The 12,440-nt window shown below is 31.3% G+C and overlaps 1 protein-coding gene across 1 annotated transcript in view; it reads left to right on the top strand.

Annotated features, from left to right (window-relative positions):
* LOC111698609 (oxysterol-binding protein-related protein 8) overlaps nt 1-12,440 on the top strand; it is a 45,708-nt gene that overhangs the window by 30,491 nt on the left and 2,777 nt on the right. The window contains exons 15-27 of the mRNA XM_023469015.1: nt 435-511; nt 1,168-1,275; nt 1,876-1,941; nt 2,423-2,536; nt 3,794-3,854; nt 5,078-5,193; nt 5,435-5,524; nt 5,733-5,801; nt 6,432-6,509; nt 7,312-7,479; nt 8,691-8,746; nt 8,963-9,194; nt 11,245-11,352. Coding sequence (XP_023324783.1) covers nt 435-511; nt 1,168-1,275; nt 1,876-1,941; nt 2,423-2,536; nt 3,794-3,854; nt 5,078-5,193; nt 5,435-5,524; nt 5,733-5,801; nt 6,432-6,509; nt 7,312-7,479; nt 8,691-8,746; nt 8,963-9,194; nt 11,245-11,352 — 1,343 coding nt within the window. The remainder of the gene's footprint in view (nt 1-434; nt 512-1,167; nt 1,276-1,875; nt 1,942-2,422; nt 2,537-3,793; nt 3,855-5,077; nt 5,194-5,434; nt 5,525-5,732; nt 5,802-6,431; nt 6,510-7,311; nt 7,480-8,690; nt 8,747-8,962; nt 9,195-11,244; nt 11,353-12,440) is intronic.

The following is a 12,440-nucleotide window of genomic DNA, read 5'->3' as shown; positions in this document are numbered from 1 at the left end:
TGTTTATAAAATAAACCATCTTGCAATCATGCATTACATTAAACTTGCAGGTTTTCATATAATATGAACAAAGTTATAAAGTAGGCCGCACCACTTGAAGAAATTATTATTAAAAGAACTGTCATCGTAATTTTACGTAGATTGACGTCTTAGATATTGCCTACTATAAGAAGTCTTGCAACAGATTAAAAGGATGTTTATTTTCCTAATTTCCGTCATTTTCTGTGCACATGAATGTACAGGTCACTTCTATAGAGAATAGTAAATTTAAAATAATCATGTTTCAGACAGAAAACCTGGATATCTTTATTATTTGTTCTCAGTCAACGTCCAATTTAGCCTACAGTATTTTTAATGATTACCAAAAGAAAAAAGCTTTAAAATGCGAACCTATAAAGAAAATATTACCAATATCACTTGAATATTTTGTGTAGAATTTGACGATACTGGATCTGTGACTGACGACGGAAACGAGGGAGGGAATAACAAGGATTTTGGATCTGAAGACGAGGTCTGTATTTTATATATAAACTTTGAAATGGGCTGAAAGGCAGTTTTGACTTTTATTGGATACAAACAAACAGATGGACAAGCAAAGTATATTAATGAATAGATAAGAATAGGTAGCTTTAACGTCAAAATGAAAGAAGAGTAGGTGTACGGTAAAATTTCTAATTAAGAAAGATAACCCTGGAACCATTATATTTTTTTAATGAAAAAGTTTTTAATTTCTGAGAGTAAAAGATTTATATTGAATAAATGAATGAACTGAATTGAATTGAAGGATAATGAATGAATCAATCAACTGAATTAAAGTATGATGAATGAATGAATGAACTGAAATATAAAATGGTGAATTAATGAATGAAATGAATTAAAGAATGATGAATTAATGAATAAACTGAATTAAAGGATGATGAATTAATGAATGAACTGAATTTAAGGATGATGAATTAATGAATGAACTGAATTAAAGGATGATGAATGAATGAAGCAATTAACTGAATTAAAGGATTATGAATGAATGAATCAACTGAATTAAAGGTTTATGAATGAATGAATGAATGAATAAACTGACTGAAAGGATGATGAATGAACTTAATTCAAGGAGGATGAATTAATGAATCAACTAAATTTAAGGATGATGAATGAATTAATTAATTACAGGATGATGATGAGGATGAGGAAAGTGAAGAACCCTCTGTGATAGAGGATCCTAATCTTCAACCTGTTGCAACCAACTATGTGTGTGATGTTGAAGAAGTATTTGGAACGGTAAGTTAAAGGAACTACCGACGTAATTGGTAGAAATTTTAAAGGACTGTCAGCTTGATTTCAATTGACCTTCTGTTTACACGAACTGTATTCCATAATCAATAAGATAACCTTTAAACCTTTGTTTGAGCAAAATTGATTGATCTTAGTCTTTCTGTAAAATTTCCGTAAATCTTTAAAAAAGTGGCTCTCGGATATATGCAGCAGACGCAGGAAAGGACCTCAAAAAAACGTATGACAGAAAAATATCTTACTCAACGTTACACAGATCAAGATATTATGTTACGCTCGAATCGAGCATGTAACTCCTAAATTAAGTGAAATGCTGCAACGTACGATAAATTGCCGAAATAAACAAATAAATTCTGTTCTGTCGCGTTTAAGGTCTCATGCTCTGTGAGTAACCCTGTACAATTTCAAACAGGAAAACTTTCTAGTGACCAGATTTAATGAAAAGGATGAAGAAGTTGAACCGTGCAGAAATAGTTAAACAAATTCTCTTGTATGCTGGTCCTTTATTATTTTCAAAGCAGGAAATGGATGAATTGGTCCTGATTTTTTCTTCTACAATGATTCGAGCATAATTAAAATTATTTTTAGACGGAAAATCAGACGGAGGAATTCAGTGATGAGAATAAATCTATTGTTTGGTTCCTAGTTAAACAGGTGATGTATTTCGTTATAGTTCAGGGGACATTAGTTCCAGAACTAACACTTTACCCATTTCTTACACGCATTCACCAGTGTTAGAAATGGGTCAAGTGTTAATTTTGGAACTAACTTCCCATGCCGTAAGATAGTGTGATTATTTGTTTAAAAAAACAGGCACCAACAAGAAAGAACAGGCATGCCAAATAAACCCTTCCTAAAAAAAATTTAAGATGGTATTTCTAGTTTTTTATATTTAGGATTTTTGTTATTTTTTCTGTATCCATTATCATTATTATATCAGAAAATTTAGATTTAGCATTACACATTAATAATGCCAAAAATAAATGAAGTGTGTGGTTCGGTGAAATTAAAAAAACTCAATTAAAATATCCAAAATAAATCCTAATAGTGATCCATTGTAGCGTTTTTTGTATGCCTTTGGGTACAGTCGTCGTAATTACAACAACAGCCCCTTTAAATGAATATATTTTTCTAGGTTCGTCCTGGAATGGATTTATCCCGAGTAGTTCTACCAACCTTTATCCTAGAACCTAGATCTTTCCTAGACAAGATCTCAGACTATTATTACCATGCAGATATTATATCAAAGGTAAATAATTTCTTGACAATATCTCAGGCTATTATTACCATGCAGATATTATATCAAGGGTAAATCATTTCTTGACAAGATCTCAGGCTATTATTACCATGCAGATATTATATCAAGGGTAAATCATTTCTTGACAATATCTCAGGCTATTATTACCATGCAGATATTATATCAAGGGTAAATCATTTCTTGACAATATCTGCTATTATTACCATGCAGATATATATCACATGTAAATAATTTCTTGACAATATCTCAGGCTATTATTACCATGCAGATATTATATCACATGTAAATAATTTCTGGACAATATCTCAGGCTATTATTACCATGCAGATATTATATCAAGGGTAAATCATTTCTTGACAAGATCTCAGACTATTATTACCATGCAGATATTATATCGAAGGTAAATAATTTCTTGACAAGATCTCAGACTATTATTACCATGCAGATATGATATCAAAGGTAAATCATTTCTTGACAATATCTCAGGCTATTATTACCATGCAGATATTATATCAAGGGTAAATAATTTTTGGACAATATCTCAGGCTATTATTACCATGCAGATATATATCACATGTAAATCATTTCTTGACAAGATAAAGGCTAGTTTTTTTAGCATTAGTTTTCACATTACCTTGATTTTAGAAGTAAGAAAACTCTACCTGAAGTTAAAATGTAAAAAAGGAATCTCCTGCAGTCTTTTAATATCATTATTGTGAGGCCTCAAATAAATATTTAATTTCCGTTCTCTTCCTCTCAGCTCTGCTACACCATCCCCTCTTTCAGTAGAATTAAATATTGAAATTAAATAAGATTCTAAGGGGCTAGGTTATCATTATTATTAGAATAATTTTTATCATTATTATTATCATAATCATCATCATTATTATTAGAATAAATATCATTATTATTATCATAATCATCATCATTATTATTAGAATAATTATAATAATTATTATTATTATTATTATAATCATAATTATTGTTATCATAATAATTATTATTATCGTAGTTATCATTAGTATCACTAGTATCACTAGTATCACTAGTATCATTAGTATCATTATCATAATTATCATAACTATCTTAATTATCATAATTTTCTTAATTATCTAAATTATTTTTATTATTATTATCATGATTTTTAATTATTTATTTTTATTATTATTATCATTATCTTCATCAGTAATATGATCAACATTGTCATTATATTTGTAACACGTCTATTTGTTTTAATTGTTATTATAGGCTGTACTAGAGAACGACCCGTTTATGAGAATGAAAACAATAGTCCGATGGTATTTATCAGGCAAGTTTTATTTTCGTTTTTTGTTGATCTTTTTCCCAGATTGAATCCGGAGCCGTGGATCTGTTAATGTTAGGATACGGGTAACGGATCTGGTAATCAAATTGGGGTCCAAAAGCAATTGTGTTAAAAAATAATATTACGTGTTTATGATGAAAATATGAAAATGTCTTAATAATTAAATAATACATGAATTTTAACTGCAACATCGTAAAAATAAAAAATTTTGGTCTGTAAGTTGAATTTTCTCCAGGTCTATATCTGGGTTATATCTAATATGTTGTATGCCCTTTTTATCCTAATTTCAGCGAGGATACACCTGTCGGGGAATTTATATTCCGGTGTCATGCATGGAGCGGACTCACCTTAAAGTTTTAACCATTTAAACACAGTCTTAGACATAAAAAGCAATGATTTGAAAGGAAGACAACATTCAAGAGGAAATAACCTTTTTATGCCTTTACCCCCTTTAAAATAGATTTAAGAACTAAATGCGTATTTAATATATGTCAACTAATCATTTTAAATGTTTTAACATTGCTTTTAATGTCTAACATTGTGTTAAAATGGATAAAACTTTAGGAGTCGAGTTCGCCCCATGCAAGAGTCCGCTCCATGCAGGACACCGGTCCATCTAATCATGGATTAAAGGAACTGTAAGCGAAAAATGTGCAAGTCAGTTTTGCAGGAAAAAAAAGGCAAATGAGAACAGTTTCAAGAAACAAAAAAACATCATCTAATTCATACTTGATTAGAAAATTTCTCCAGGGTACCGTTGTAAATTGGACATCATTATCTTTGCATCTAATCATGGCTTAAGGGGACTGCAAAGATGGCTAGGCCCGATTTAGCACAATACCCTCGAAAACTTTGTCTGATCAATTGTGAATTATATACCCATGTGCTCATTTCATTTGCAGGTTCGTTGCAAAAGTGACTTGCACATTTCTTCCTTATAAGAAGTAATGGAGAAGTTTTTGATTTCAAGTTCAAAGGGTTATTTTGTAAATCAGGAATTGGCTTTGAAATTACGCTTACAGTCGTTGTTCGATAAAAGAGTAAAGGGCACCGTTGTGAATCAGGCATCAAATCTTTGACATTATATCGACAGTCCCTTTAAGATATATTTCAGAATTTAAATCGTATATTCAGATTTTTCTAACTATTCACAAAATAACTTCTTCAGCTTCAGCTTCGCCAATAATTAATACGAAACTATTTTGAAGGTTTTTACAAGAAACCAAAAGGTTTGAAGAAACCATATAATCCAATACTGGGGGAAACATTTCGGTGCTGCTGGAGCCATCCTAACGGGAGCAAAACCTTCTATATTGCTGAACAGGTACAAGACATATGTTTCCATGGGAATTTCATCATTTTTAATAGTTTTCTCTCAACAAATTTATTTCCCCCCAATTCAATGAGAAAAGAAAACTTAAACAATCTGTCTCTCCAAGCAAACTTTCTTCACATTCTTTTCATTTGAAGATGGCAACCTTTCAACTAATAAATATGTTACTTTTTATTTCAAGGCCTGTTAACAATTATTTTGTGGACCGCAAATAATTGACATTTATTTTTAGGTTTCACATCATCCCCCAATATCTGCGTTCTATACAACCAACCGTCAGGACGGATTTACATTCTCCGGAACCATACTTGCTAAATCTAAGGAATTGGCCGACATAAGTAGCTTTCAAATTTACCTGAACATTTAAAGCGAATAGATGAAGACATGAATAGATATTAGATATATTTTCAAAAAAAAACCTTGGAAATGCATGGAAAAGCCCCCCTTTCTCTTATTATTAACTGTCTGAAAAATTCTTTATCTCAGTTTTTTAATAACTTTAAAATGATTTCTTAATGGCGGCCTCCTAGTTTTATGGGAATTCTACCTCCGCCATTTTGGACGGTGACGCAACTCTTTCTCTTCTTCCGCGTGGTGAGGTAAGATGTCGTCTCCTACATTTGGTCAATATGGTCGCCGGTTGGCTATGAAAAAAATCTTACAAGATTTATTCGTATGCTAGGATGGCGACAAATACTCTATCTTAATTTTTGAAATAATTCATTCTTTCAAAAAAAATGTATGTCCTGAGACAAAGCTGTATAACAAACCAATATAAAAAGTTCGGTAAAATTTTACAAAACCATCAGTTCTCTTTTTTATTGTGAACCAGAAAATTGTGAAATGAAATTTCGTTTTTGTTGTTCTTACTCATGGAATGTCTCTGCCACATCTCTAAAAATGTTTAGGAACCGAATTTATTGCTTCCTTCTGGTTCAAATTTAAACCACCGATTTAAAGTTAAAAATAAAGGAAGGATTTGAATCGGTGATTCGAGTTTAAACCGGCGGTAGGCAGTTCAAATTAATTCAATTGGGTCCCAGGCCACTTTTTAGAATAAGTTTTGTTAAAAATTACAAAATCCGTAGCGATATTTTATGATTTAAAGAAAGATGAAGACGACGAGAATATTTCACTGTACAATGTACAATTATTGTACATCGTACACAAATACAAAGTTTAAGTAAAGAAAAATGTCATTAAGTGTTTTAACTATTAATTCATGTTAGGATTATGTGATGACTATGCCTTATGCCCACTGCAAGGGTATACTAATGGGAACGATGACAATGGAACTGGGAGGAAAAGTAAGATCTTTTTTTTAAATTTAAGCTTGGGGTGATCGAACATATTTTATCATTTTCCGAATTTTTATAGAAAATCCAGCGATCATGTTTTCCGGAAATAAGCTTTGACAGAAAAAATTAACGCTTGCCTTTTTTTTAAAGAGGAAAGCAGAAGTTGTAACATTTTTAACTCTTAAATTATTAGCGCCTTGTACTCCTTGTACTGTACTGTAAAACTTCCATGTGTGCATAATGCAGTATTGTAATGTTGTTCAGGGTTCATTTACGTTAACTATCTATATGTATAGTGTACACTCAGAAAAAAAACTTAACAAGAAAATTTACGTCAAGAAAAAATACATTTTTATGGAAAAATTTTGAATTGTAGTTTTGATGGAAAATTCCTCGTAAAAGAATAATGTGTCTTGAAATATTAAAAGTTTCCGAGAAATGTTAATTTTAGAATATAAAATGTACGATTAATTTTGATGTAGAATTATTAAACATTCAAATGCATTGTTAGAAAATGATAATACAAAAGCCGACGTGTAAGAACATTAGCTAAAGGGTGACCACTTAATTTCTTATTTCTTCTGAAGGGGTGGAGCTTATAACCAATTTTTTAGGGGTCCTAAAAACCACCTGGAAATTATAGATTTCACTGATCTAGGGGAAGGGAGGGAGGTGGCTGAGCCCAAATAGCCACCCTATGTACAGTGTGCACGCCTCTGAGGCTGGGTCATGACTATAACGAGTTAACTTATTATCAATATTATTATTAAATTTAGTGAAAAAAGATTATTGATTGATTGACTGGTTTTAGGTTACAATTGAATGTGAGAAGACAGGGTACAGCACTGAACTGGAATTTAAGCTTCGTCCATTCCTTGGCGGAGGCGAGTTCACTAACGCCGTGTCAGGTCGCCTCAAGCTAGGGAAGGAAACCCTCGCCACCATTGATGGACATTGGGATGAAAAAGTCATGTTTAAGGTAAGAAAAAGAACGGGGAAAATTAAGATATTTATTTTATAAAACTATATAATTTAAATTTGCGAACCCCACTCTTTCCCCGAAAAATTGAAACCCTAAAATGTTTTTACATTTATTTTTTAATCGTTCTCATATTGTTTCTGCACTCGGGAGTACTCCAGGGGTCCATATAATTCCCAAAATAGCTGATTTTCTCGATCCTAAAATAATTTTTTGCCCCCAACTTAAAAAAAATGCCCCCAATTGTAAAAAATGCCAACAATTAAAAAACATTTTTCAAATTGCACTAACACATTTGCCCCCATTTGCCCCNCATATCAGAATGATTTTTAGATCTTACTCCTTATGCCTCATATGTGTTAATATTAATATTACCTACATACTTAACATTACTACAGCCGGCCAACTTATATCTCTTAGAGCAGATGTGAAAATTGTAAAGGTTGCATTTGTGCCCCTTGCTCGCACAATCGTCAAAATATCAGTTGTTTGCTGCTGAATTTTGGAGATTTTTCAAATTCATCGAGGAATATCTGCCGTCGGGCAGTCAGTATTTGATATCAGAAGAATTAACAAGCAAAATAAATCCACATAGAATGAAAAAATAAAAAGTTACATTTTCTAACGGGAAAGATTAAAAATCTATCTTGTTGATAAAATCAGAAATAAATAATATTTTTAGTTTGAAATACCTAAATGGAGAAATATTTATATAAAATTCCATATCTCTAAATTCCAATATCCTGACCCAGGTCTGCTCTTTATCTAAAATCCATAAAATTGTCTGATAAATCTATAAAGAAAATAAGAAGAGCTAAATCAAGTTTGGGAATTTTATAATTAAACTTTAACTTCTAAACTATTTAAATGTCTAATTTATTTTTTCCTTCAGTATTGCAAACCAAGATGTACACGCGCTCACACACAAATCAGAGGAGTTATCCAAACTAACCCCTGGGTTTAGTTGGGTGTAATAAAATATTTTCTCCTGGTTCTATCTCTTATACTGTATTCTAGGTCAGAGCAACGGAGGAGTTATCTTAACTGACCCCTGGGTTTAGTTGGGTGTAATAAAATATTTTCTCCTGGTTCTATCTCTTATACTGTATTCTAGGTCGGAGCAACGGAGGAATTATCTTAACTGACCCCGGGGTTGGGTCGGGTGTAATAAAATATTTACTTCTGGTTCTAACTCTCATACTGTATTCTAGGTCGGAGCAACGGAGGAGAAAACTAAACTTGAGGAAGCTCAGAGGAATGCTGTCAAGTAAATATCATTTTAATTAGAATATTTTTTCTAAAACAAGATTATGCATACAAAAATACATTTCGACATTGTTTCTGGGCAAAACCTTTAACTTCTACTAGCCAGAAAACTTCTCTAGGGTCATGTGAGTTGTCTCAAAAATGTTGGGCTGTTTTTACGTTGTTTACAGACAAGCAAGCATGAATATAGATTAAAAGTAATATGTTCATTGTTCAGGGCCCGTGATGGTAAATCTTACGTAACAAAACTATTCGATCTGGAGCCTGTGATGATCGGAGCTGAAGGGACTGTTCCCAAATATTCGTATAAGCACGCTGACCTGCGTCCCTGGGATCCCCGGAACGACCTGCTCCAGTATGAGAAGGATTACGAGGTGTGCACCAAGACGAGGCACAAAACACCGATGATTCGAACACAAAGCATTGTCTCAGTCCTTGACGCTGGAAAGGTAAAATATGCCGAAAATTGATAGTTATTGAACGGGGGGAAAAGCAACGTAACTCTTGCTAGAGAAGCCTTAGATTGAGATTTTCTAATTCTTGAATGGCATTTTAAAAATCATATAGTAAAAAAGTCATATGGAGGAAAAATATTAACTTTTAAAACGGAGAAGATATTTTTGTCATTAAAAAATGGTTTCTGGTTTGAACTTGGGATCGCAATCTAGTCTATCTTACAGCTTGAAGACATTCCTTAATAATTAGAAAACCTGTTTTTTTTGGGGGGATATTTTTGGTACACCGGACTGACAAGTAAGAAAATTGATGAACAGTTCCGTTAGACCCAACAGATATATTTACAAGGACAAGAAGAGCGGCATGGTAGATGTCCTCTGGGAGGTTACTCCGGAGATTCGAGCATCTCGACTCCGACGGAGTACCGTACCTCTGGAGGAGCAGACGGAGTGGGAGAGTGCTGTGCTCTGGCAGCATGTTAGTAAAGCAATATTAACAGAGGACCAGGTAAATCACCCCCCAAACCCTAAAAAGGATTAGTAATTTAATAATAATTTTTAAATATTAAAGGGGCAAAATTTCAAGTGACCCTCAATGCAAATATGAAAATGCTCTATTTACAGGAGTACCCTTAAAAGCTTTGTCAGATAAAGTATTAATTAAAAATCCATTTTTGATTTCATTTTCACATTCTCTTTATTTTATAAAATCATTTAATAATTTGATTTTATGTTCACATTCTCTTTAATTTATAAAATCATTTAATAATTTGATTTTATGTTACCATTCTCTTTAATTAATAAAATCATTTTGAAATTTGATTTGACGTCTACAATGTACATTCTCTTTAATTTATAAATTCATTTAATAATTTGTTTTTATGTTTACATTCTCTTTAATTTTATGTTTAAATTCTCTTTACTTTATAAAATCATTTAATAATTTGATTTAATGTTTACATTCTCTTTAATTTATAAGATCATTTAATAGTTTGATTTTTTTTCTTTAATCTATAAAATCATTTTAAAATTTGATTTTATGTTTACATTTTCTTTAATTTTTAAAATCATTTAATAATTTGATTTTACGTTTACATTCTCTTTAATTTATAAAATCATTTATAAATTTGATTTTATGTTTACATTCTCTTTAATTTATAAAATCGTTTAATTCTTATAAAAGACTAAAAATCTGAAGAAATTGTCTAGTTAAATATCTACTTTTAGTTCAGCCATTCAGCATTTTGTAAAAAGAATCCAATTTAAAGTTTTAAGAACTCGTAAGGACTTTATATTTTCAAGAATTATTTACATACAGAAAAGTTAGTTTTTTGTTGTTGAATAGTTTGAAGGCCAGATTTTTTACCAATTCATTAGAAATTTTGAACAGATCCTTCGACTCTAATGTCTGCGGTAATGATTATGGGTGAAAAAAGGCGTTCAGTGCACTTCTAGTAAAATTGTATTGCGTACTGCAGTGATCTGCAGTACGCAAACTAAATTTTAAAAAATAGTTTGTGTTAGATTTTTTAAGGAATTATTTATAAATTATGTTTTTATCAAAAATGCTTGCGGAAACGAGTTTAAAGGAAAAAAAAACATATTTAAATGGGTATCTTTTGAACTGACTTGAGACCTGGAAACGAAAATAATTTATAAAACTGTAAAATATTGAAAATCTGGCAAATTTTGGTCATTTGACATGCTCTAATTCAATATAACACTAAAAAGTAGTTATTTTAATTTAAATAAAAACAAAAGTGAAATAAATTAGCTTCTAAAAAAGCTTGTGATATCTAGAAATAACGCCACATTTTGCGAAGACAAGTGGACAAACATTTAATAAAAGGTTTAAGTCCTGAGACAAGTGCACAAACATTTAATAAAAGGTTTAAGTCCTGAGACAAGTGCACAAACATTTAATAAAAGGTTTAAGTCCTGAGACAAGTGCACAAATATTTAATAAAAGGTTTAAGTCTTGAGACAAACTCTAATCTAAGAGAAAATGTCTTGTCAAAAACCAAAATAGTTGTGTTATTTTCAGGTTGCAACAGATCGTGTTTCAAGTATTTCTCGACGACGAAAAACCCGAGAATCTGAAGTTGCAAAGAATAGAAGTCAGGATAGTGATACAAGTACTCCAGGAACTCAGGTATAATAGGATCCACGACGACGACATCAAATTAGTTTTTTTAGGCCCTTTTTTGAGCCATTTCCATGTTGAGACGTTTCCATAACATCATGTATGGATGTATAGTGATGTGCCTTTTTGGGTCTTTTTTTTGCCTATATTTTCTATCAGTGTCAAAACGATATAGAAAATTATTATTCTTAACATTTTTTATTCTTACATTTTATCATATTTTGACCCTGACAGAAGATATATGCAAAAATTACCCCCCCCAAAAAAAACTATTTAAAAATAAGCTCGTTGTAATCATCGTTTTTGGGTCTTTTTCAATTTTGTTTAGGATAAAGGTATTTTAACGGTTATGAAAAACAAACTTTAACTTGATACAGTTTTAAATTTTGGAAGTTAATTAAATAAAAAAACGATTAATAACACTTTGTAGATCACATTTTTAATGTCCCTAAAGGGACTGTACACGTAATTTTAAGTGAACCTTCATTTGTAGAATGTAGACTGGCGTATTCGATTCACAACATTTCACTTTAAATCTTGGACTGATAAAGATTCACAGAATTTTCATTAATATTTTAAGAAAAGATTTCAATATATTTGATATTTAAGACATATTAGTATTGACTTGCCAGAAGTCACGTAAACTCCAGTTTTTCGGCAATTTCAACCCCATTTTAGAGATAAGCACACGGAACTTTAAGTTTTCGATGATTTGACAAAGGTTTTAAGGATATCCTTGTAAATCGGACATTCTCCTCTTTACATGGAGGGTCACTTTAAATAACGCGTCCATCATCATATCTTGAGTGCTTCATTACTTGTACGTCCTGTTTCGCCACGGACATATATTTTTATTTTGCCAGCTTTATTTGGAAATTGAAAGTCCCCTATAGTTACAATTGTTGACCAAATTGATATCTGTTAATAACACAAAATCAAGTTAGTTATTTGAAGGGGAAGAAATGAAAATTCAACAATCTTTTAGATAAAGTAGCAAAATAATATCATTAAAACCTAGTTTAGTTTTTAAAAAAAAAACAGAAATAGTTGAACCACATAGATTTAATTGAACCTATTTTTATTGTGCTCTGGTTTTA

This window comes from Eurytemora carolleeae, unplaced genomic scaffold (assembly GCF_000591075.1).
Source record: "Eurytemora carolleeae unplaced genomic scaffold, Eaff_2.0 scaffold77, whole genome shotgun sequence".
Classification (NCBI taxonomy): domain Eukaryota; kingdom Metazoa; phylum Arthropoda; class Copepoda; order Calanoida; family Temoridae; genus Eurytemora; species Eurytemora carolleeae.
Note: the sequence above shows the minus strand (reverse complement) of the source record. Positions and strands in the feature narration are given on the sequence as shown.